Source organism: Scleropages formosus, chromosome 13 (genome assembly GCF_900964775.1).
Source record: "Scleropages formosus chromosome 13, fSclFor1.1, whole genome shotgun sequence".
In the NCBI taxonomy this organism is placed as follows: Eukaryota; Metazoa; Chordata; class Actinopteri; order Osteoglossiformes; family Osteoglossidae; genus Scleropages; species Scleropages formosus.
The window spans coordinates 23,866,625-23,892,943 of record NC_041818.1 but is presented as its reverse complement, the minus strand read 5'-3'; the positions used below and the strand labels follow the sequence as shown (position 1 = coordinate 23,892,943).

Here is a 26,319-nt window from a genome sequence, read left to right as displayed (position 1 = left end):
GCTTGCATTTCAGTCGTTTCCCGTTTCCTCGTTGGACTCCTGCGATCCTGCTGGGTTTGTTTGCGTAGGATGTGGCCTGACCTTTCAACCTCTAATCCATTTCCACAGAAAGCAGAACCAGAACTCTCATTTGAGCAGGTCTGGCTATGCCCCATCCCTGAACAGTGGCCTTCAACCACATGCGCAAGCATACGCGGCATTTCCGTGCTCCAGGTCAGGTCTGTACATGCCTTTTAGGTGTGGCCCTTTTCCTTGATTGAGGGCTGCCGATTACCATTTACCCATCAACCCCTGAACTCCAGAGATAAAGTCTTCTCCCCATAAGAAGCATACTGTTCTTCTGTCGAAGCAGACTTTTCTGTGTCCTCCTTTATATCTCGCTGCAAACCCTGACATTTGCAGTAAGGACATGTGAAGATTTTCCTTTGCACCATCCCAGACAAACAGGATCAACCTCTTGGTTAACTGACAAGAAACTGGATTAGATCCAACCGGAGGTGTGAAATGCAGGGAAACAAGTTATCTTTGCTTTTGGAGCAGATGTTTTCTGATGCATCGCCGGTACCTGTGAGCCTAGTTTAAAAGTCCTTCCTCGACGAAGGTCACACGAGTCCAGGGCTGATGCTCTCTTTGACCCTGACCCAGTAGGCGGTCTACTCAAAGGGTCCCAACAGCAGAGTCAGTCATTATCAGAACCTAAGCGCATCCAGATGATACTGCCCCTGCAGTGAGAGTCATTACGTCCCACAAGCACCCCAAGCAGTGCTTGAAGCGCCAATTAGGCCGTTCTCCGGTCCCACGTTGAAGGCTTCAGCATCTGTCTGAGCCCCATCCCAGAATGGCTCATTTCTCAAGCGATTGACTGGGGAACGCGGTGCACACTGGGTGGGGGCAGGCATGTGGAGCGACCGAAGGCCATGATGGGGCGAGACGAGTGTAGACGGAGATGAGGAAACGAACAAACAGGCAAACAAAAGAAACAAATGAAGGTGCCGTATGCAGAAAGGATGTCCTGTTTGCTTTTCATTTTTTTTCTTTGCCTCTCGGAGATTAAGAAAACAGATGAGGAAACTGATTGGGAGGGAGAAGTCTCATTTGGCTGGAACTGGGGGCTGAGGTAGTTAGTGTTTGATTTAGCGCTCTTCTCCCGCTCATGCGGTCTTTCAGGTGCCCGCAACTGCTGCACGGATGGCTGTTTCCAAACCTGAGCGCTGTGTCTGTATATTTCCTCACATGTGGAATGCATGTAATACACATCTGTGGGCCCCTCAGCGCACCATTCACACTTAAGCCAGCGTGCGCAATCGAGATGTAAAAAAGATTCCAGATGCTAGATGAAATGTTAAGTATATGTTTAAAAACAGTTTTGTCAGTTGAGAATCTGGAAAGCGGAGATCAGAGCTGTTAGACTCCGGTGGGTGGAGAACGGCGGCGGGGGCCGTGAGCGTCGGGCGGCGAGTCGGAACGAGGGGGGAGAGACAGGCGAGATAGAGCAGAGAGAGCGACGGGGCCCAATGCACGTTTGCTCTGTCGACGGTGGAAGCTCCTCCTGTCAGGTTCTTTCCGGGCTCCGCCTGAGTTGCGAAACCATGAACCGTAATGGAGACCGCCGGGACATCAGCAGTCCGGCGAGCTGTCCGCACACTGCTCCGGAATCTCCGCCTCCATTCCAGAGTTGTGACAACCGGCCCCGTTCACCACCGCAGCTGAATGCTTAAACAGGTCGGCAGGGAAGAGCTAATGGACGCAGAGGTGGTTTGGGCGGGGGGCCGCGGGGCTACGGACCTTCTCTCCGACCGCGGGAGCCTAATGGGTCACGTCGGCCCCGGTCGGTGCGGGGCGCCTGTCAGGCCCAATCTCCGGGTCGGCCCGCGGATCCCTCCTCGGCCAATTTAACGAGAGCCGTTTGAACGGGCCGAGCTCCACCACGCAGGCGTTTCTCACACTTGCCGTTCAACTCAGACCAGAGGCGGTCGGCTCTTTGGCTCGGGCCGCGTTCCAGGCAAGCGTCGTTTATGCGTGTCGTTTAAATGGGGCTCTGCTTCCATGTGTTTGGGCCTGTGCGAAATGCGAGTTTACTTCTTGAAAGCAGCTTTCCTCCACGTCGTTAATTATTTACTTGGCGAGGATGCGCTCACTCAGCGAGAGTTAGCTGCTCGGCAATGTAAGGAGGGAAGGATGATTGATCTTCAAGGGTTGCTCGATGCGCACCGTCTTCTGCAGAAACTCAGAGCTGGAAAAAGCACCTGACCCACGAGCTAGAAGGAGTAATTGCTGTGAGCCTAAAGTCAACGATGATGCTGGAAAATGTTTTCTTCCATCTGTCTTTTTCTCAGCTGTCCGGGGCCGATGTGTGCGAGTGAAATTGGTGCAAGCCTTCCCCTCTCAGAGCCCATTAAGGAGATAGGGGGAGCTTCAGCTCCACGTGCTGTCCCAGCAGCTCCAGCTGCTCTGAGACATCAATTGAAATAAAAGCCGGTAGGGGTTGAGGTTGATGCCATGATCCTAGCATGGAGCTGGACTCCACATTGGGCTGGAGTATTGACGGTATTCCCACAGCCTGGGCAACAGAGGTGCTTATGGGGTCAAGTGTTGGTGTGTTGCACTTGAATTACCAGCTACTACGGCGAGCAGGTGACCTCCACCCGCTGACGGATTGACTCTCCCCACAGAGACAAACCCATTGCTGCCCATTAGCTGCCCCACATGTGCCCAGAAGATGACCCTGACGAAGATCATCATCATTATTGTTAACCGCACCTTGTTATCATTATAGATGATGATAATTGCACGAAAGAGGACGCGACCCCAACTAATCCCCCCGCTACCTGCGGTGGCTTCACCCCTCCCTTGTCCCCGGCTCACTAAGTTCGGATGGCTCGTCCAAGTTGGCGATTAGCATGAAGGTCAGACGATAACAAGGATGACGGCATGGACATCGAGAGTGCTAACAACTTCACGTCCAAAACCCATCAGAGGCCAACTGAATTACACCCATTCAGCGGGCGCGAGGTATTTATTACGAACTTCTTTTTACATTAACAAACAAGAAGCCTCTTTTTAGGCCTGTGGAAAAGAATCTCAGCAGCACCTCGCTAATAATAGATTTGCCCCTGATGAATGGCTGCAGGTGCTAATTTACGGACCGCATAATCAAAATCCACTTGACTGACCTACAGAATGCGTGCTTCAAATTTTGGTTTGTAACATTAAGTGCTTGCCTTGAATAAGGGACTTTTGTCTCGCCGCACTGCAATTCAGTTTCTCTGACTTTGGTTTTTTTTTTTTTTTTTTTTTTTTTTAAAGCTGTGCTTATCCAATCTGTGAAGGGTTGCTTGGCCAGGAGAAAGAGAAGCAATTTTGGGTTTCTGGGTAGATGTGAAGCAGGATTGGCCATCTGAGAGCAGGAGCACGTCTGGAGACATCAGACCAAGGGGACAACTGGTGCCCCGGGGGTCAGTAACAAGACACCAGATTGGCTGTATGGTGAGAGAGGGACCTCTGGTTAGCCCCGGTCAGCAGGGGAAATGGGTCACAGCAGGAGGTCACCTGTCAGCATGCGTCTACGAGGACTTGTTTGGTCATTATGGGGTGCTCGGCTTGGTCGCGGCCGACTTTTAATTCCAGCTTGCGGCAACAGGCCAGGATATTCCACGGGTAATACCATTCTGATTAGAATTGCAAATATATGAACAAGGTATTAAGAAGACTTTATTTCTCCAAATTATACCCCTTTCATGATTAATTCTCATTTAGGATAAATTTCTTTTATAAACCCGCTAACTTTTGCCCTTAAATCCTGGCTATCTGCTCAATCATTCTTCTTTTATAGAGCCAAACACAAAGGAGGAAGCTTGCATTGTTCTACGGGAGTGTTTCAAAGAGCTTTGCGAGAAGGTGTTCATGAAAGTCTTGTCTCTGCGGCGCGGGAGAATCCTTCCGCCAAAGTCGAAGCACCCATTGGGTCTTTGTAAATGGCCAATTAGGCGAGAGCACCATTCGCGGTGGGCGGCAAGGTTAGCATCGCTTTGTGGAGACATTTAATAAGGAAGCCCATCTGATTACCACTGTCTTGAGCGGACACCACTTGGCGATCATCTGAAGACGGGCTGCGCACCAGCCCCCCTCCCCCCCGGGTTCAAGTGCAGGCCGACTCATTTGCGACAATGGAGCCAGGCTATTAAATAATTGTTAGAGGAATGCTGCCATTACTAGCTGTGGCTGTTGTGTTGAGTAACAGCAGTGGTGCAACACAGATTTGTTGTTAATGATGCCGCAATCAACCTGGTGAAGCGTTGCAAGATGGAGCGATTGCCAGACAGAGTAAAAGCGAAAGATCGCCGATGTTTGTCACACGTCCAGGCAGTCCGTTTCAGCGGTTTGAGCTTGTAAACGAGGGTGGAGGACCTGCAGCGGGGAGTCTCTGCTGGAGGACAGAACTGTGCCAGCAAAGTGGGAGGCTCAACAGAGATGATTGTGTAAATTGTGGTAAAGTAGGGTTTCTAAACTCTGCTGCAGAGGTGTCATCAAGGAGGGGCCGCCTCATATCAAAGGAGCATCACTCGTTTAACCCAGGGGCCAGTACAAGATGATCCTTTGTCCAAAATGTTATGAATGTGTCGTGTAGCAGTAATAAGAAGGTCAAGGGTTATAGGCGTGTGTCTTATTTACTTTTGAGACACAGGACTGTACTCCTCACAGGGCAGACTTCAGTGCACTGCCTTATGGGTGTTCTGTGCTGTTTGGACAACCACACAGAGAGTCGTTTTTCCTTCACTGTGTTCCCCTGGTCTTCAGATCTGTTTGTTTTACGCCTGTCGGTGGTGATTTATCCCAGTATTACCCCCGGCGAGCACTGATCTTCCCTGGGCTGCGCATCACCGAGCTGCGGCCGTTCGGAAGGGACCATGTGCCCATGTTTGTCTTGTTAATGGCCCCGTTCTGATTGTGCTCTTTGGGGAGATCCGTCATGGAAATACTCCCACCGCACGCAACGAAACCGGACCTGAAAAGGGTTTGAGAGCCCTAGCTGGGTGGGGTGTCCCCAGGGGTCTTTCTCAGTCCAAAACTCACAAAGTCTTGTGTTGAGCCCCAGCCGATGGTAAACATGGCAATGAGGTTCTTATTAGACTCTGGTTTCTCTTTTCAACCCTCTGTCCCCCAGAGCCCCCTGTTCTCAGTCCCACAGTGCAATTTCCCAGATCTGGTTCTCTCTCAGTGCACATCAGTGAACACTCTTTGGTTATCTTGGCACGGGCTCCTTCGTGTTATTCTGTTTCTGCAGTTCTGAAACAGGACAGCCTTTTCTCACTAATGTCAGTTTGTAATTGATAGTGTATATGCAGTGGTGTGTGTGTGTGTGTGTGTGTGTGTATGTATGTATAATATACACACGTAAACCCTTTCCCCTTTTTTAAGAGCTTAAGTTTTTAATAAATAAATAGTTGTTAATCGCTTACTTGTGTTGCATGGATCACTCCAGCAATTTGACCTGTCTGGTTTACATCGACCAGGAATGTCATGACCTCCTTGTACGATAAATCTTTTTTTTCCCCCCTTCAGCCCATTTTCTCATTAAACATGACAGGGCCGTCTCCGCGTTGTCGTTTTAATGGACTGAAAGTGATCAAAGCAATCGCTGTTTTTTTATGCGAAATTTGCAGCCTTTGTGTGCTCTGTAAGTCTTTGCTCGAGTGTAATTCTGCCGTCTTCCAGACAGGTCTCCAGTGGAACTTTCCCAGCCATCTGTGGTGTGTTAAAACTCAGAGACTGTTCAGTGGGCTCTCTATGTGATGTTGGACCTCTTGGCGTCTTTGCAGAACCAGGATGTTGCGTAAAGAAGGGTAATCCACTGCGGTGATCAGTAACTCCTGTTGATATCAGTCTGACAATGTGCAATGCGTCCTTTCTCGAGCTCTTTTTGGACCTTTTTTTGTGTCTGTAGCTGCTTCTAAAGTTAATACTACTACAACTGTGGCTCCACACGGTGAGTAACGTCCCACCTGATAGGCCAGGTAGAAGAGTTAGACGGCGACGTTCTGTGCACTGATTTCTTCTGACCTATATTCTGCTGTTCAGCAACCCATCCACTCCCACCTCCCAAACCCTGATTGCAAAACGGCGGTTATTCGATGCGATGAGGGGCGGATGGAGGCGGGTGATAGCAGCTTGCCCACTTCCTGTTTGCCAGCTTTGAGGCTGATTGTAGATCACGGTGCCAGGAGTTCACCAGGAGATGGGTGTGCCTTCCCAGGTGTCCGCTCTCTGCAGTTCTCCAACAGTCTACGGGAAGAGAACCTCGAAAAGGAATTTGCATCTGATAAGTGAGTGTCTGACACAGAAGTATCACATTCTCCGAGTCCTCGCTTGCGGAGTGAATCCGATGTCATACCTTCGGGCAGCACTGAGCCCCAGAAAGCCCCCTTCAACCCCCACATCCTAAATGCTTTTGGACCCTGCAGCGTAGTGAACGCGGCACAGCATCACTTCTGTACATCCACTCCATGTGGGTCGAGCCTGCAGCGGACGCGCATCGCTTTGTGTTGTGTCACTCCTGTATTATTAGATACTCTCCAATTAATCAGAGGTGACGAGGGCTGTGGCAGTTGGGGGGGGTTTCGTAGCTGTCAGGGTGCCGGAGGAGGTGTGGAGGGCAGCCTACTGAGAATGCGGTGTAGTCAGATGCGAGAAGTTCCAGGCGCAAGCGAGAGGCGTAGAGGTGCGGTGAGGGGTGCAGGAAGTGATGGGCGTGTGTTTGAGGTGCCTCCCTCCCTCCCAGCTTGATCTGCTCTCCCTCTCTAAACACCCACCCCCACCTGAGACCCCACCTTCTCGTGGTGTCTTTTTTCTTATCTTTTCTCCTCTGGCTCAACGAGGGTACCGATGCTGCCTGATTTCCCGCACCCCCCCCAAAGCCCCTGCATCCCACACACCCCGCAAACGAGGTGGAAAGCCCTGAAAGAATGGCATTGTGGGCCCGTGAGGTCGGCTTCAAGGCGCTTGTCGCATGGATGGCGCCGCATCGTGACGGACGGCTTCTCTACTTCTGAGAGCGACAGGGTCCTCAACCAAAACACACACGACCGTTTGCTCTCAAACTTAATGCAGCGAGACATTTTCCCGTAGACATCGGTGTAATCAAGGGCCCCGGGAAGGTTATATTGTCGCATTACCGTCCAGCAATGTTCTTTTAATGATTGCTTTCCTGTAATTCAGTTGTTATTCTGATCGCAGAGTAACTGCGCTGCTCTCATGTGCTGTGTGAGCGGGTGTCTGATGTGCTGTGTGAGACTATAATGGCAAGATTACCGTAGTCAATTCGGGGACTCCTGTTCCTCTGCAGTGATGGACCACAGCATGTGTTCGTGCTGGTGCGTGTGCACAAGACGTCACTTTTCTGCACTCAAATACCCCGTTTTTTAAAATGCTTCCAGAGAGCTTTGGCCACCTGCTTTATATGTTCCTCAAATGCCCCTTCCTTTCCCACCATCCTCCCACGTGCGCATTGAGGGAGTCACTTAGACTGGAGTTCAAGGATATGTGTAGATTCGGGTACGAATGCACAGCAGTCTAAAGCCCACGGCACTATGGGTAACATGAGCCCAGCAGCAACATGAGGCTGAGATTTAGATGCACCGCACTTCTTGTAGCTCCCCAGGCTGAGGCACCCGTATCTGGGCTGCTGCCGTGGGCGCGCAGACGTCTTGGGCGGGACGGTTTGTTTGTTCTGGATTTCCTCCGAGATCGCTTTCTTGGGCCAGAACAAACAGCGGAGCCACGATGATTAGCGCCAAGGCGCGGTGCGTTTCCCAGGGGCGATCTGCCTCCCTGCCTCCCTGCTGTCCTCCTCCATCCTCCAGGAACGTATTGGATTCCTGCCGTCCTTTGCGGTGGCGCCACTGCCTTCCTGGCAAATTGGGTGGACGCTGTCGATGGCCAACGAGTGAAATGCGGAGGTAGGGTACCAGCCATACATGGTGCAAGGAGGAGAGGGCAGGATGAGGAACCTTCTTGACTTTTTCAGTTCTTCTTGGTGGGGGGTAGCCTCTCTCATCCAGCTGTACCTCCTCACCTCGCGGAAGTAGACCTTGGATGGCAGGGGGTCCTCTGGAGCCTCTACAGGCTGAAGGGTTCCTTCATCTCAGAGTTCTTTTGTGCCGTTGCCTCCCTTACATCTTCTGCTGCTTCTCTTTCTTGGCTCCATCGCTCTCTAAGTGTCCACAGTAAGGAAAGAGATGTAGGGCCGGCCTTTTCCCCTCATTTGGCTAGTGTACATATTGCTCTGCGTGTGGGGTATGTGAGCATTCGTTTGGACACTTTCTCTTGAAATCCCTTCTCCTTCCACCATCGCTCACTTAGACACGTTTGCAAGTGTTATTAAGGTGTCTTTGCCTTGGCTCTGCATCCGCACTCTGAGCAAACGAGACGTTCCAGGCCCTGCCCACAGAGTGAGTCTTCCAAGGTGAGGCAATGTAGTAAGATATGAGCTTTCACACTTTCCTTAAATGGACGTTTTGATGTAGGAGCGTGGATGATGGACGACTCTCCCAATTCGGCCTGCTTTGGAGGTTGTGTGGCCATTGGCGAAGAGAGTTCGTGGTGTGGACTATGAGTGAAGAGTCAGTGCGATTGGAGAGCCTCAGCTCTGTTTGTTGTTCAGTGTGATGCACAAAGAGACTAAGGAATGTGTCCACCACCTTGGTGTCTCTTGCTGACAGCCCACAAATCTCTCCCCCCCGTTTCGCCCTGCAGCGAAGAAGGACATGGACGAGACGGACGACCGCAAAGTGGCGCAGTTCAAGAAGAAGGCGAAGGAGCTGCGGATCCTGGATGCCAAGACGGCGCAGAATCTGTGTACGTGTTCTGTACCCGCCCCGCTGCCTTCCACCGTGCATGCAAGCCCCCTGCAGCCAGCGGTGGGGGCCACTCGTGTGTGTGTGTGTGTGTGTGTGTGTGTGTGTTGCTTTTCACGGTGGCTGGAGCTGTCAGACAGCACCGTGCTGCAAACAAAGCGGCTCACTTGTTTGCTGTCAGCCACGGCAGAGTTTGGGAAACACACACCGTTTAATTAATTCACTTATTTATTTTATTGAGAATGAGCTGCTGAAATGAGTCTCATGAAGCATTTGCAACAGGAGTGGAAAAAGCACCCAAAACTGGGCAGAATCCTTCTGCTTGCAGGCCCCCTAAAAATACATTCTTTTGCGTGCAGCCATATGATCTGCAGCTAATAGCTTTGCAACGGTGTGGAGGGGCATTCAGTGTTAATTGACAGAGACCACTGTCTCTCACACACACACACAGACGCACGCACGTTCCTATGCTTTGATGCCATCGCATACCGCCTTTGTGCCCTCAGTCTGTTGGTTAAAGTGCGCCTTGCCCCCCCACGAATCCTAGAGTGCTCCTCAGACCCCCTGAAAGCTCTTGAACGCACAACCCTCCTGCTGTTTTCCCGACGTCCTGGCTTTGTTGTAGGTGCATTAGCGGCACCTGCATTAGGGCCCTTTCATCTCCACAGCCCCGCTGCTGTCTTCTGGAGATGAGGACTAAGTACTCGCCCAGGGGCCCAGTTTTGGTCCAGTCCAGTTCCAGATCGGCAAGGTGCGGGACACACGCTACCTCCAAAAGCCCAAACGTGTCCAAGGCACTTGCTTTTATCACCTTATCGGTGTGTGCCTGTGCACATCCAGCATCTCAACACCTGTTAGGAGGGCTAATGGGAATTCAGCTGAGAAACTGACCAGGTGGGTGTTGCTGTCCAACTGGCCCATCAGTTAGTGTTTAAACTCAAAGGCGCAACAGGATGAGACGCCCCGGCTTTGGGGGGGGTCATACTGATCTTAGCTTTGGACTCGAGGTCCAGAGACAGGACTCTGCCCTGCAGCAGGCTTTTTGCTTGCAAGTTGTTTCTGTATTAATCCTGCTCCTGCTTATTGGCTGTGGGATATTGCACTGTGCAGCAGGAGCCCTGTAGCAGAGATTACCTGGGGTTATGGATGAACTTAGCTTCACACCACAGTAAATACATATATGCGGGCAGGGAAGCAGCTAGAGCCACAGGAGACAGGCGGATTGTGTCGCCATTCACAGATAAATGTCCGACATGAGCGGCTGCTTGAGCCTGCAATCAATTCCTGTCAATTGGCTATCGATCACAGATTGCAGGGACCTTTGGTTCTCTCCGATATGTATCTGTCTTCAAAAAGTGTGCTGATCAGTGTATGTGGCTTTGAGCACCACACGTGGATGATGAAGGTCAGTGACGGAAGAGAGGAGCTGCGAACAAGTACGTCCACTGAGCTCCATAGGCTGAGATCACCTTTGACCTCAGGTCTATTCCACCACCTGATCGCTTGGTCTCTTGGTTCTGGTGGTGCTTCAAAGTGCTGCAGTGTGATTGGGGGCAGTAGGACTGGGGTAAAGAGCAGTGCAGCCTAGCACATCGAGCTTTCTGATCCAATTGTGACCCCCCAAGACCAGTTGAAACAACCTCCTGAACACAAGTGGGAATGTTCAGGCTGGAGTGCTCATGAAAACACATTTTTTCTCTGCCCAGGGTTGGGGGGAGCAAGCTGGTGAGCCAGAGGGCAGCTGGAACAATACGTGAGACCCCCCTCGTTCCCAGAGTGGGCTCTGAATATCAACTGCTGTGACGATGTGAGCTCAGAGGTCCGAGGGCTTCGGCTGGGATGGACATTAAATTATTCTCCATATGAGACTGAGGCCTGGCTGGATGCTGAGCCACTTGTCGCGAACATGTAGAAACGTGTGTGTGTGTGTGTGTCTTCCCTGAGGTCCCGCACACTACCGCCTCCTTTCACGCAGCCCCTCTATACGTTGGCTCGTCTCTGAGCGCAAGCAGTGACTTAACACTTAAAAGCTGGACACTTAACTCTAAAGTAAATATTAAACTGTTTATCATTAAGTGCTGTATCCAGTTCGGCCGTGACGGCCACACTGAACATCGGCCCTTGCTGGTGAGACACACTCATCCAAGATGTAGTAACTCAATAAAAAGTAGCTAAATGATTTCAAAATAACTTGTTTTTCTGAGAATCTCACAAGTTTTGGATTCAAGCGGATCCCTTAGTAGGGTAAATGCCTATTCTGCGGGTTTTGGACATAACCATGCAGTGTTAATGATGTACAAGTTCTCGCTGCACCACAGCAGCAACGAGACCATCCTAGAAAGTATAAATGAGAGGGAAAAAAAAGATTGATTGTTCATTAATCACACGCTTTTGTTTCTCGAATGCTTATGGAGGACAGACAAAAGAAACAGTGACAAGGCCAATAGTGGCAATAAGTCATTTTTGACGCAGTTTGTCCAGATGTCTGTGACGCATTCAAAGTCCCTGAACAAACAAAAACTGAGATACATAATACAATAGAAATATAGATTTAGTTATATGATCTTATTCTCAGTTGTCTGTTTTTCACACTAGCCCTCTCCCACTTTCCCAAATACACAGACTTGATTCCTTGTTATTAAAGTGGTAGAAAGTATTCTCCTCTTAATGAATAAACACTTGGGCTGCCTAATAAAGTCCTGCAGCGTTCTGAAATAAATTATCATGTGCATCTGTCATTGCGAGGCTTGTTAGAAGGGAAAGTCAGACATCACACTCGGCCTGAACGTGTAAATTATGCTAATTGGTCAGCAGATGATCTGGAAGTTTGCTGTTCCAAAGACACTTCCAGGCAGACTTTGGAGAGTCAGCCAGGGAAGTTTGTTTCAGGGAGTCCAGAGGGTAGGTCCCTCAGTCAGTCCATCAGTCCATCGTGTTAGAATGACTGCTGTTCCAGTGGGGGGTCGTTGTGGTCCAGAGCCTATCCCAGAAGCATATGGTGTGAGGAGGTGTACACTCTGGATGGGACTCCAGTCCATAACAGGGCAGTCGCACACACATTTTCTCTCTCTCTCTCTCACACACACACACACAATGAAGTCACTAATTGACCTGAAACTCATGTCTTTGATCGTAGAAGGAAACCCACATGAACATGGAGAGAACATGAGACTCTGTGAGGCACCAGTACTACCTTCTGCACCACCCTGCCATCCAATAAATGATCAAGAAATCAAAAAACAGAAATAAGTGTAGGGCAGAACTGTTGGTGGTCAATTTCCTTACTGCCTCGCAAAAACTGAGCAGCGTGTGACGCTGGACAGACCCCAAGCCGGACCCCAGTGTGCCCCCTGAATGTGAGATACCTGCCCAAGTCGCCAAGCTAGAATGTGACCTTTCACACTTCCCTCAGAAGAGGACAGGCAGGACAAAGGATGAGTTCCCAGCATTCTTATGTAATTATGCAAGTGGAGTGTGTGGTGTGTAATGGAGCTCTGAGACACGGTGCCGCAGTGAGACCTGCCCGAGAGCTTCGAGTCCAGCTCCTTGTAGTGTTCTCCCGTCACTTCTGAACACTGTGCTCTACTGGTTTCCCTTTTCTTTCTACTACTGAAGTGCTAAGTGATAAACTTTATTTGGTCGTTCTGTTGAAGACCAGTTAGAGCTCAAAGTTGTCATAAAAAAGCAAAGGAAATAACTACTGTTGCCTTCCTGTCAATACAGCCATTTTCTTGGGCTCCTTCCGGCTGCCGTATGAGGAGATTCGCGACATCGTGTTGGAGGTGGACGAACAGCGGCTCAGCGAGGCTCTGATCCAGGTGAGAGGAACCTGCCATGCTCACCTGTGTCACTGTGTGTGTGTGTGTGTGTGTGTGTGTGTGTGTGTGTGTGTGTGTGTGTTCCAGGTGAGAACCACCCGTCAGCAAGTGCAAGGTGGTCCACACTGTCCCCCTGCCCTCCTTCCCTTAACCGTTTTTCCCCCTATGGAAAAGATTAATGACGGGCAAGGAGGCGCTCTCTGTCAAACCGATTACCTTGTTTTGTTCCACACCAGGCAGTTATTCCAAAAAATGTCGGTCCTTTGAGGCAAAGGTGCGTTGCCAGGCCTCTGTAACCATCAAGACTAGTCGCAGGGGTGCCGGATGTGCACTACACTGCTCCGAATCCCACCACTAGGGGGCAGAGCGCCTGCCAGAATGCAGTGTGCAGTTCGCTAAGGGCGTTCAGGAGGCTGCGCTCACTGCTGAGGAGGAGACGACCTCGCCGTCACCCGCAGAGCCCCTCTCCTTCCCTCGGAGCGCGTGCGTAAATCAGAAGGTTATTAAAAACAGGCAGGAGGAAGAGAGCGATGGCACCTTCTCTTCTCCCCGCTGCCATTTCCCGCCTGGAGGATGGAGGACGCTGGATTGTGGGTACATGTCATTTCTCCTCACTGGCCACCCCCACAGGATTGTTATTTGGAGCACCGATAACCTTTAATTGGCTCCTAATCTAGCCGGGTGCTCGGGGCTCGAGGCTCAGCTTCCCGCGCCGACTTCACAGAGGAAGGGAGGTGAAGCGATGACCTTTTCCGGCATTCGAGCCACGCTCTTCCTCCACGCTGGAGGAGATTGGAGCTCTGTCACCTCGCCCTGTTCTTCAGTGTGCCAGGCTGCCCCCCGCCCTGTGAAATTACCCCCTGTAATATCCCTGTTTTCCCAGGAGCGTCACCAGTTACCCAAGGAGTGGCGATGGCCGATCTTTTATTGGCTTAAGTTACATTGCCGGCACGGTACCATCTCAGGAGCAGTATGACAGGGAGGAACCTTCACCATCGCTGTTTCCAGCCCAGCCATTTGCACCACCGGGGGTGCAATGGGTGCTCTCACTTCATCATCCTCACTTATTTGATGATGTCATCAGTCTTTAATGGGAGGTGAAATAATTGAAGGTGGAGGAATGGTATAAGCCCAGAAATGTGCTTTTAAACAGTAAGCTAGTGCCGCACGGCAGCTTAGTCTCCTGTCCTGGTGCTGTATGTCTTTGAGCCCTCTCAGAGTCCAAACCCAACCCTCCCTCACTCCCGGCAGCCCGTGACCCCTGCAACGCTCCGACCTTCTCCCTTTGCATCCCAGAGGCAGATTTATGCCCATCTGAAAAGTGCTCCTCTTGCTTTCATCACATTAGTGGAGAGCCATGAACCGCCAGCCTTCCCCGCGGTAACAGGAGCCCCCAAAAGACGCAGCCAGAAAGTCGTAAAGGTTTTTCACTGGCGACGGGAGGCTTGCAAACAGGAGAGCTGAGTGGCTCAGCGGGGGCTTGGTGGGGAGGAGGGCAGCGGGTGGAGGGACAAGGTCGTCTTGAAAGGCCTTCAGGTCTCAAAAACCATTTTCCCTTTTGCCCGGGAGGTGGACGTGAAGGGGCAGTGGGGTGTGCGAGATCCGGGCTTTGTTGGCTGGGGGGACCGACCGCAGACACACACTCAGCCTCTCACAGGATCACAACAGTCCTGAATGCCAGCATAGTGGGAGGCTGAACTTAATGGGCCAACAGGTGACGGTGGTCGGAACCCCGCCTCCAGTTGTAGTTCTCCTAAGGAACTGATGCAGTAAAAATTAACTAGCTATACAAATGGGTGAATCATTGCACAAACCACATTTTGTATGTTACCTTGGAATCAGCTAAATAAAGACCTAATAATAATAATAAGTAGTAGTAATAATAGTTGCTTTCTTTCATTTTACTCACTCACTGAACTTGGTGATTGTTCCCGGACGTTGGGGGGACAGCTGTGTAACATCTGGAGTCCTGCTCACTGGACTCTCTGAGCTTCGCTGTGCCCAGAATTTTCCGAGCGGATGAGGTTGGTGGGAAAATCTTGAGGGTACGGAGGAAGCACATGGTGATCGTGGGAACGACGGCTCCAAGAGCACAGACAACCTGCGCACCTTTATCGCCGCATTATTTGCGTGCGTGTGGAGGGCTGAAGGTTCAAGCTGGACGTGCGCCTTGAGAGGCGATAAGGTCTCTTCGCTGACCTGCCGCGTTGTCTGTGCATCAAGTTGGATTTGCGCCGCCGTCCTCATCCAGGCAGGACCTCCGCAGCAGATCCGCACGGCCCGGAGGGATAAACCGGCATAATGGCGGTGTTTAGTTCAGCACCCTCCTCATGTGGGGACAGTGCCAGCTGCTTACTGCAGAGCAGCACAATGCAAAGATCATTAATGAGCTCTCCGAGGATGACTTCCTTACGAGGGGCGGGATGGGAAGGACTCCACTTGTTAGTTATGAAATTGTGCCTTGCCGAGCAAGTGCTGCGCTACTAGCGGAGCCCACGGGCCCTTTTGATGCTACTTCCTGTAACCTCCTGTTGCGCTGCGCAGACCCCACCTTCCTGACACCTTCCTTCACTGGCGAGGGTGTACTTGTAGTGAGCGGGTGACACCCCCGGGTGCTCTTTGACACCTAACTGCATTTTGGGGCAAAGCAGGAGGCGCTGGGGTTTGAGCTGTTGCCTTGGAAGTGTGGAGGACTAGGGTTTGAATCCTGTCCTTTTTGTAAAACAGTACCTTAAACAAGGTACTTACCCTGAGTTGCACCAGTAAAAATTACCCTGCTCTATAAATGGGTAAGTCATCGTAAGCAACTTAGTGTAGAAAGCTAACACTGCCTGTTGCCGTGGTGATGAGTGTCAGATATGAATAAATGAACAAATATATGGTGGAGTAGCCCCGGGGGGGCAGGGAGTCTGTTTCTGAATGAACATTGTGTGAAACGGTCCCTGGGGGGAAACACGCCGTTTCTTCCAAGAGGGCGGTTTCTATTAATGCACCAGCCAAAAATAAAAGGAAGCAAAATAGCCACGAGTGTTTTATAGGGCTACTAAAGAGAAAACATTTTAAATGAGGTGTATGATTGGAAACACCACTGTGCGCAATATTAGCTTTCCGAACGGGTTAGGGGCACAGGCTTTTACACCGGAGCTGTTCTCGCTGCTAGTAATTACGTTATTCCGTTTTATGAAATTAGAGTACATGTAATGTGTTTCCATAATTTAATTTATTTGCGATACAAAGTGAGTTTGGGATCAGTCGGGTGCTCGCAAAGAAGTAATTTAAGGCATGTGCTCCCACTTAGAAATATGGAGTTAAAGATGCTGCAGTGGTACTCGTTCGCCTTTGTTTTGTCTCTAAATGTTGCGGCGAGTGGTGCCCACAACGTGCCTGTAGTATCTCCATTACTGCTCTTATAATGCCCGCTTTATTACTTCCTGCCTTAGGCCATTACGCACACGCTGCTCTCTTATCTTGGGAGCTAAATGAGGAACGGAATATCCTGGAAGGAATTATGGACGGAGTTACTTAGAGGTTTGGGTTTTACTGGAGAGCAGTTTAACGTGTGCTGCTGGAACCTGAAGAGAGGTAAGGAACACACCCTGCCCGTCTTCGCCTTGACCGTGACGCCTCCGCACGTGCACGCAGACCTCCGGTTGTGGTTTGCGTGGGCCGCTCACTCCTAGCGCACCGAACGAGTGGGACCCAGGTCAGAGGTCAGCCACCATCGTCCCATTAATGCTTTTATAGTGGAGCGGCAGGTTGGATGGCAGTGGTTAGTGCTGTCACCTGGCAGCCAAAGGCTCCGGGTTCAAATGCCCACTCCTGCTGTGAGTACTCTTGATGCAGCTGCTCACTCTGAATTGCACCACTAAAAATGACCGGTATAACTGCTGTATAAATGGTGAATTTTTGTGCGTAGCTTAGTGTGCAAACCCCCTTGGACAAAAGTACCAAATAAATGAATCATTACAGTTATAATTTTAATGTGACTTCTGGTTCCATTCCAGTGTCAACAACTGGAGCCTCACCTGGCAATGCAGGGTGATGATCAGTTTTGCCCATAGAATCAGTATACAGTCCTCACATTGTAAGTCGCTTATTAGCTAGTTACAGTTATTATACTAATAATGACGATGATGATAATAATGGTGGTAGCAAAATACTGATATTGATAAGAGAAAGGAGTTCTCAGGGGTCCCAGTGTGGCAATCAGATCATGGCTGAAAGGAAAGCAAAGGCGTAGCACAGGTGCTGCTGTGGTAAAGCTGGGGGCGGCTGGGACCCCCCGGCCACGGTGCGATGAGCCCCGCGGGTGCCGAGGAACGAGGGATGGAAGCGAACGGCGCGGCTTTAAGAAGAACTTGTGCGCGGAGGAACGAAGACTGCAAATGTAAGCGCTCCCAGGGTTACGTCTGGTGGACTCAGCAGCTGACAAATCCCTCCCGGGCGAATCCTGCACATTATCAGAGAAGTGCGCTTTTAATGTTTCATGTTTAATATTACCACATTATCCTTTTCAAAAGGAAAAGTTAATGACTACACATTTCTTCAGCTATTAATTTGTAATTAGCGTTGTGTTAAAATAGGATTTTGGAGAGAAGTGTTAGTGGGGGAAAAAAGAGCATTTTTAAAGAAAAACACCAGGGGTCTTCTGTGGTAAATACCACTTTATAAATGTGCCCAGTACGGTATGTATTGTCGAACGTGTGTTTTGTTTTCCCTGCGACTTCAACTCATTTGAGTTCTGAGTGGAAGTGTTGTTTGGTGGCTGCGGTTACTTCCTGCACACCAGTGTGACATGTGTAAAAGCTGGGATAATGGCAGGGTCTGCCGAGACGTTCCCAGGGGAGACGTGCTGTAATTCCCGGTCATTTCCCAAGCAGCGAACTGTGCGCTAACAGGGTTAATTACTGCAGCAGATCTTAGAAAGAGCCGTCGCTGTGCGCAGCCTCACCGCTGAGAGCACCAGCAGGGTGTGGTTTCTACTGCACACTCTGTTGGGCTCTGCATGTCTGCGATCAGGGACCTGGAGGCAGAAGGCTGAGGTTCCATGAGGACTCAACCGTGGAGAGAAAGAAAGGAGTGTTTCTAGGTTGTGTGTTTAGTCTGTTATTGTTATTGGATTGTAGGAGAATCCTCTCAAAAGGGTTTTTTATTATTTATTTACATGTATTCATTTAGCCGGCGCTTTTCTCCAAAGTGACTTACAGTGTTAAGCTACTTAAAATTATTTACCCATTTGTACAGCTGGGTAATTTTAGTGGAGCAACTTAGGGTAAGTACCTTGCTCAAGGGTACTATAGCTGGAGGTGGGATTTGAACCTGTGACCTTTGGGTCCAAAAGCAGCAGCTCTGAAACACCACTTTACCAGCTGTCCCTTATTCATATTTAGTTGATGCAAGGCATCGTAATGTGTGTTACAACACTGGATGTGCTAAGTTACTTATAATTACCTACCCATGTACACAGCAGATCAGTGTAACACACACACACACACACACACACGCGCGCTGCTGGCTGTGTAGAGTCACCAGTTCACTTGAATCTTGTCTTTTGGCTGTGGGAGGAAACCCATGTGAACATGGAGAGAACAAATTGCAAACAGACTAAGCAGGATTTGAACCCACATCCAGACGTACTGCCAGGGCCCTGTGAGTCACCGGCACTACCCGCTGCACCACTGTGTCACCCATCGAGGGTCCTTCCCCTCGTCTGGCTGCATCTGCGGTGTGGATGTGACAGCCAACCATGTCGCGGACAGGGCACCGCTGCAGCTGAGTGATACCCTCAAAACACACACACACACAGAGCACAGGAGCGATAAATAAACGAGTAAATAAAATCAAATCACGCAAACGCTAACTAAACCAAACTAATTATGAGTGTCGTTTTTCCTTTTCTCGGGTCTCTCTCAGGCTGACTGGCCTCACAGAGAGCACATCATTGCCCCTCATTCCCTCGCACTGCACTCAATTTCCCCCAAAAAGTATCTATTACCCTCTCCTTTCCTCTTTTCCTCTTTCCCTCTTCCCTCCCTCCCACTGGCCTGTGCTTCCCCATTCACATTCGCTCCCTGGGAGCCATGGAAAGTGAAGCTGACGTTGCACCCGTGCCTCCCTTGCCCCTTCGCTCCATCTCGCCCCCCGTGTCTCCTCTCTCCCTCTGCCCACCTCCCCTGAACTGTCTGCGCTCATCTTGTTATGAAGTCGACACGTTCGTCGATTGAATGGCGTGACGGACAAAGAGGTAATGATGTGAACCTGGACGAGACCATTACGGCCGCTGTTCTGCGCTCCAGTTCCACTCACCGTACTGCCCTGGCCTCCTCCTCCTCTTTCAAGCTCTGTTTTTCTGTCCCTCTCCTTTCTTTCATGTCCTACCTCTCCATTTAACTTGCCTCCCAGGCAAACATGCAGGTTTTGACGTTTTCTCGATGGTGCGGTCGGGCGCGGAACTCGTTTAGAAATAAATGAATAAATCAGCACTGTAGTAACGATGGCATGCTGCCTACCAGCTAGTGTTGTTCACAGCACTGTTCAGGTTCTAGTCATCCTTCCTCAAATTTGACATTAATGCTCCACAGACTTAAAGCAAAACAACAATTGTCGGGTTTGTGTGTTTCACTGCCAGTGCGCTCTTCCCGTGGTCTGAGAGAAGTTCCCATGGTTCCACGGTCAAGTTGAGTTTGCAGGGTTTAGACTCCGCCCCCGTGGATGGTGCAGACGCCCGCAAGCCCACGGCTGTGATCTCAGATAGAGCAGCGGGACGTTGGCCTGCCTTCCCAGTTTCCCTGCTGTCCTTTCTGGTCACTCTTCTTTTATGAAACGTGCAGAACGAGGAGAGCTTGTAAATGTGGCGCCGACTCTCGGAAGCGTGTCGGTCGGTCGCATTAGGTCGCAGCGGATCACCCATCGCTTGGGGGGGGAGCGGGAGCATCACCAGAACTGGAGTTGTGCAGTGGCTGTACTGCGCTCTCGGAGTGGTGATCCGGTCCACTCGTCCTTTTACTGCTGCCCCCACACTCAGAGGAGAGGAAACTGGGAAAGGCGATCACAGAAACGTTACCGTAGTGCTGTAGGGAAACGCTGCTGTTGTACCTTAGAGTGAGGTACCGAAGTGGTCTCGGTACAGCGAGGGTAGAAATGCAGCGGTCGACCCACGCAGCCGACGTGGAAACGCTGGGCGCCTCATACATCAGCGGTGTCGACAGTGATCGAACGCCGTTCCTTCGTCCACTTTGCTTTTAAATTGCTACTCGGGGCTGTGCTGCTTAGCCGTAGTTCTGCTCCTTTATGAGCGATATAAGCCGCTACGTTACCACCCTCCCCAAGAACTTATTGCTTTACATCCCCTGCTTGCAAAGCACCAGGACACATTTGTGAGTGCACAGCGTGGATCAGGGTGAGAACACAGAGACGAGTTGGAACCTTGTGCCTCCAGCAGGGGACTGTGGCCCCAATGTCTGTTCCTGCCATGATGTCATCGTCACACCGTTGCTTCTTAAAGCAGTGGCCTCTTCAGCATCTCCAGCACGGGCTACACTGAGGTGTGTGTGTGTGTGTGTGTTGTTTTCCGTCCCTCTCATTGTTATTGTTTATCTAGTTTGTCAATCACCTGGGTCGCCTGCCACTAAAAAAAAAAAAAAAAAGAAGAAAAAAGTTATTTATTTATTTGTGTGCCGCTCACCTCCTCCTCCATATTCATGAGAGCTCATTACCTGTCCGCTCCATAGCGGCAGCCTTTGTTCCCAGGACCAGCGACAGGTGACTGAGGCACAGCGGCGCGTAGCCGCACGTCATTTGCATGGTGTAAATCGCCCGTGTGGGATGGCCCGATAAGTGCCGTGCTGCAGCCGTTCCTCGTGCCGCTGCTTCGACGGGAGGCGCCGAGGCCCCTCGGGCTTAACTGGGCCTTCATTTGGGCTCAGCGTAGTACACATGGCTTTTGCAGCAAATGCTAATGTAACAATGTGGTATGAAAAACATTACGATGAACAAGGGGTGAAGTGGGGAAAAAAGAGGTTCTTTCAGTAAAGAGAACGAGGGCGATGCACCAGAACTGGCATCTCAAATGAGACTTTGAACCGACAGCCATAGCTGAGATCTGCTGCTGTATTTCTCCCATCGCTGCACACCTGTAGGATAGTGGCAGGAAGGATTTGGGGGTTTACCATACCCTTAGAATGTAGAATAGGCCAGTATGGTGTAATTGTCAGCATGCTGCCAACCCCCCCGCCATCTCATTTGTCAGCCATACGGTGACCTACTGCTGGGTCTCTGATCCACACAGCACACCCCTTTTTGCAAAGCAACTTACAGCCTTAAGCTCCGCCCCACAGTAGGTTTCAGGTCACAAAGTCTCACTCAGATTCCCCTAAGGCTTTGCAGTGCCCATTAGGAACCGTTTTTTAGATGGTCTATCTCTCTGTCTCAGAAAAGGCTACAAAGAACTGGAATTTTTACCTGGGTAAACTCAACTTGGTCACCTCTGTGTCCCATGTTTATGCTGGTGATCACAGTGAAAAATAATTTAAACAGCTGATCATTAACTAGCATCGTATTGCCAACAATTTAAACCAATAATTTTCTCCTCACGGAAAAGTCAGGAGATGGTTCCTAACAAGGTTACCTGGAGCTGCCATGCGGTTGTGGTTTTTGAGACTCAACTCTTGGGACTGGAAAGCCCTGTTGCTGGATTTCGAAAGGAACTCTTGTTGGCTTTGATTGCACATCATTTATTAAACGCTCTCTATGTCGGTCACGTCGGCGCTGACCGAGCGACTGCTGCTTCCGGCACTGGAGTAAACCCGAGCACTGCAGAGCACGGTCAAGTCGACCGCAGGGTGGACGCGATGACGCGCCTCGGCGGTCTACGTGAGCCGAACCCCCGCGCCTCCGTCGGCACATTATAAGTGAGCGAGAAGTCCCTGAATCCACCCCCTCCCATTAGCTCCCATAAAATCCCTCTGCTAAATCAGTCAAATATTCGGCAGACAGTTCAGGTGTGCTTCCTAAATTTTTAAAAATTTCTTTTGAGAGACAAATTTAATGTCACGCCAGGTCTGTCAGCTTTGCCAACTCTATCCCTTGCCGCCCCAAATATAATCCATTTTTTATTTCTCATTTAGTTTAATGCGATTTTGGAATCTGTCACCCTTGGTTTGTCGCCTGTCAGTTTCCCGTCGTAATGAACCTCTGTTGGATGCCACGGCGTGCGTGCGCTTCCCGGTGTTGAGTTCCCGATTGGATTATGTTGGAGTACTGTTCACTAGATTAGTTTTATACCAACAGTTCTGCCTGCAAAGGTGTCAGACTTGGCACCCGTCAGGAAAAATGAGCTGACAGAAGTCAGAATAGATATATATGGCATTTTTTTTTTTTTTCCTGTTTATAATTACATCTGTTTACAAATGCCGCGCTGGCACTCGGGCCATCGAGTCGAGGCCGTCCGCTCCACGTGTCACGAATCGATAGCTTATTGCTCTCCGGAAACGTGGGATGACAACACACGTTCACCTTTCTTGGCGATGGGAGCCCACCGCGTTGTCGGCGGAGGGCCGCGTTGAGGCTGGGCCTCTTTGCACACGCTCGCCGAATCTCGCTTCTAATGGGATAAGGAGTTTTTTTTCCACAGATGGTGTCATAAAAATTATCCTGTACACACGTTATGAAGATTTGACATGAAAGGGATACACAGACGCTTCTCGAGCGATAAGCCGCGCAAGTTCGTCACAGTCAAGGAAGCTCCTGGTCTTAAGAATCCGGGCGAAAGTAATATTTTTATCTTTGGATTCATGGTATTCATCTCTTGTTTGCACAAGAGGCTTAAAAAAGAGGGCAAACATAAAGGAGGTCTATCTTCAGGTGGTTGGGTGCTTTAATGGAGTGTTGCCTCAACTAAATCCACATTCAGTGTTTTTCCGATGCTAATTGACGCTCTGATGCACAGCGTAAAAGGGGAATACCGCTTCCTTTGTTCCAAGCCCCTGAAAGTCGACTTCCTCTGCTATGCCTTTAATCACAAGTAAAATCCATGCCTTCAATTAAAAGATTAAAGTCACTCTGTTGAGGACCACCCTCCGCCCCGTTGCCGTGCTATCGACAGCTCGTTGTCACGGGACACGGTAACGCAACGCAGCTGGAACCCGGGACGAGAGAAGCGGCGCGAAATGGCCGGAGCCGCAGGTTGGCGGCACAACGTGGGGGGGGGACCCTCTGGTCCGGTGCTCCAGTGAGGGTGGTCCTTAACGCCAGGGTGCTCAACACCCTCCCGTATCCTCAGCCCTCCCCTCCGCCCGTCCCCGTCGTTTCTCCCGCTCTTTGAATTCCCTGGCTTTAATAAAGAGTTTATTGCTCGGAGAACATTTTTATTGATTGCTCTGTCCCTGTGACTGTAATTTGAGATTTGTAGATCTTCCCTGTTTTGGACGATTTGCTGTTGGGAATATGCTCCTCTGCAGAAGACAAAGGCGATTGGAGATGGAATTTATTTTGCCATCGGAGGCGGTGGGTGGGTGGGTTGGTTGGCGGATCGGTTTGGGTAGGCTCACCGTTTCAGCTCAGCGCTCGGGGCTTCCTGAGCTTCCCTTGCAAATGCCTCGCTGTCCTCTCAGCATAAATAAACAAAGGGCGTTATTTTTTTCATCGGGCTGCGGGGAAAACCTTTGAGGAGAGATTCTGAGGAAGCGGTGGAGTCTTGAGGTAATGCGGCTTCGACACGGTTCTGCTTGTTAACAGCTCACGGACATCTCCCGTGATGCGACCGCAAAGGGTCTGCTCCCTCAGCTTCATCAGTCAGGGAGTCAGTTCAAAGGTCAAAGCCCAAATCAGGCGACCTGTTGCTATACAACGAACACCAAGGCAGGACTGTAGAGCCCTTTTTTCTGATGAATTCCACCCCGTGCTGTGGTCCTATTTCTGTGAGGCAGAACCCTCAAATCCTTGCCAGTTGTCATTAACAGCTTGTCATAGTCAGGGTTGCGGCGGTCCAGAGTCTAACCCGGAATCACTGGATGTGAGGGTACGGAGACCCTCAAGTATCATTAAAAAATTTGGAATAGTCCCCATTTTGCTCCTCAAATCACATGACATCATTGTCTTTTCCCTTAGCATGTATATGATGGATTCGGGCTGATTTCCGACTGGAGTAGATAAGTCGTGCTCTCTTTTGGTTGCCATGGGTTTGTCTCTCTTTTTTTTTCTTTTTTTGCTTGAATGAACATAGCAGGAACCTGCTGTTTTCAAAGATGCATGTTAAGACGGAGCCCTTCAAACAGGCCTATTAAACGGCATTAACGCACCACGTCTCGTCCGCGTTTCGCCCGCACCTCAGCAGAGTGAAATAAATTAAACGGAAGCAGCTTGACGACAACGGAGATCAAAGTGTGGCGGCAGAAGAGCGAGAGATACTGTCATTCTGTCAAAATGTTTATCGAGCTTGTGCCTGTATCGCCGGAGCGCTCGGGCTCCGCAGCCTCGGCGGGTTACTCCTCGCGCAGGTGGAGCGGAGCTGCTCGCCACTGCCGCCGCCGTCGTACAGCGAGCCGCAGCACGGGCGGCCGTCAGTGGGGTTCGTGTGGCGCTGCTTGTCACGCTGCCACTTCCTGGGGGTTTGTATTGGATACCCGCCACTCCCCGGCCCCCGTACGTTTCTCATTATTTCTTCATAACCGCTTTTGGTGCCAGGGAACTGTATTACCTTATCGACCCCTGCTCCAAGGTGGTGTTTGCTCAAAGTGCCATGTTTTATTGTGTTGCATTTGCATCGTTTCATTAAAGGGTTTGATAGACAAGCGGCACCATAATTAAAATGAGCCTGGAGTGGCCCGCGGTGTCGAGAAAGCCATCGTGGCGGTCTTTGAGTAATCTCTTGCAGATGGAGATCTCACCCGGGGGCCGTGGGCGACGCAGAGGGTGGCTTTGTTACTGTCTGATGCGCTGCCGACAGACTCTCAAAACCGATATGCAACTTTACACATCTCACCTTCAGTGATGCAATTTTTTTTTTATTAAATAAGGCAGATTGGGGGGGGGGAAACTTGGATAGGAGCCCTGGCACTCAATATCGTATGCCGACTGTCCGTCCCCCGCTCCTGTGCCAATCCAGCACAGCTGTTTGTTGTATAGATAATATTTGAAAGACGGCAGACGAGGACGACAACAAACTCTAATTGCTTGTCTCTCTTCGGCAAGCACCAGCAGGGAAAAACAACCCCAATAATCGGATTCTGGCAGCTTTAGCAATGATGATTGCTGCGGCTCAATGGTATGCTGCTGTGCCATTGCATTTCATTCAGAATCAACGATACATTGTCGAGGGCAGTTTTGTTCCTCGCCAGAACTGCCTGGCTGATGTTGTTGAGAGGCAGCGGGAAGGAGAAGACATTTTTACTGCTGTAATCCCACCTAACGTCCCGGATCTGTGCGGCTCGATTGCCGCCGTTCTCCAGGACGACACAAAAGCTTCGCGAAGCATTTATTTAATTTTGTGTTGGGGAGGACCGCATCGAGCCTCTGTGTGACTGCTCTGAACAGCAAGGCTCCCGTCGACGAAGGGAGAGCTCCTTTAGGGTTTCTGCTGAAGCATCCTTGCTGCATGTTTTGCGGAGCTGTGCCGCCGTCCCGCCCGCTCTGCTGACGCCCCATGAGCGGTGCGTGCCAATAACGTTTCGGATCTGCCTGTGTTTCAAGTGGAAATGTATTGTCCTAAGAGCTAATGGGCCTTGGCGTGTTTGCGATGCCATTAGAGCCTATGAGCTGCAGAAGTAGAGCTGACGAAAAATTCTAACTGTTGGTCTAAAAAACATTTACCGCTAAACGTGCCATTATTCCACTTTTCGGTGTGTTTTTGGTGTTTGTGGAGTTCAGTGCAGAAATGCTGAAGGACAAACGCTGCTTCTGCTGTGTGTGAGCGAAGACACGGTCTGGGGCGTCCCTGCTGACTTCAACACATATGTAAAAAATACTTGTAATAAATAACACTTTAGTTACTTGTTTTCCCCCTACTTCTCAATCTAAAAGGAGAGGGGCTCTGCAGACTCAGTGCTTTAATTTACTTTCAGAAGGGCTGCACTGAGCTTAACTAAGGCGGTAATCACTCCATAATGAAGCCGGTCGGCGTTTGAGCGGCGACTTCCACAAGTACCTGGCTGCTTTTACTAATGGGAAGTATGGGAGCATATATATGCAAAATAAATCCTTAGAAACACACAAAACTTTCTCGTCGGCGCTCACGCACGAACAGGTGGCTCAAACCAAGCTCACAGCCTCTTACTTCCCTCCACATAGACAGCTGGACGTCTGCACGGTTGGACACGTGGACCGGGATGCCCGGACAACCACCTTCAAACTTTGGTCACCCATGCACCTCGAACATGCATGCTGGGAAATGCTGAAACAAACAAACACACACACACACACACACACACACACACACACACAAAAAACTCACCTGATCAAAAGCTACAGCAGGTAAAGACGCTGCCCCGCCGCTCTCCTTGTTGCTGCTCTTCGTCGCCTGTCCGTTACCAGCCTCAGGTGTTGACGTCAAGCCATTCATGTTCCCTTCTAAACACACCACTGATGCGTTTGTGTTTGAAAGTAATTAAAAGGAATCTTCTTTAATCGTGGATCTGTTTGCACCTCGATAAACT

At 50.3% G+C, this 26,319-nt stretch overlaps 1 protein-coding gene across 3 annotated transcripts in view; it reads left to right on the top strand.

Annotated features, from left to right (window-relative positions):
• Nucleotides 1-26,319, top strand: part of diaph2 (diaphanous-related formin 2) — a 313,996-nt gene that overhangs the window by 164,776 nt on the left and 122,901 nt on the right. For all 3 annotated transcript variants that reach the window (XM_029257260.1, XM_029257258.1, XM_029257259.1), the window contains exons 21-22: nucleotides 8,752-8,853; nucleotides 12,576-12,670. In XM_029257260.1, the coding sequence (XP_029113093.1) occupies nucleotides 8,752-8,853; nucleotides 12,576-12,670 (197 nt within the window). The remainder of the gene's footprint in view (nucleotides 1-8,751; nucleotides 8,854-12,575; nucleotides 12,671-26,319) is intronic.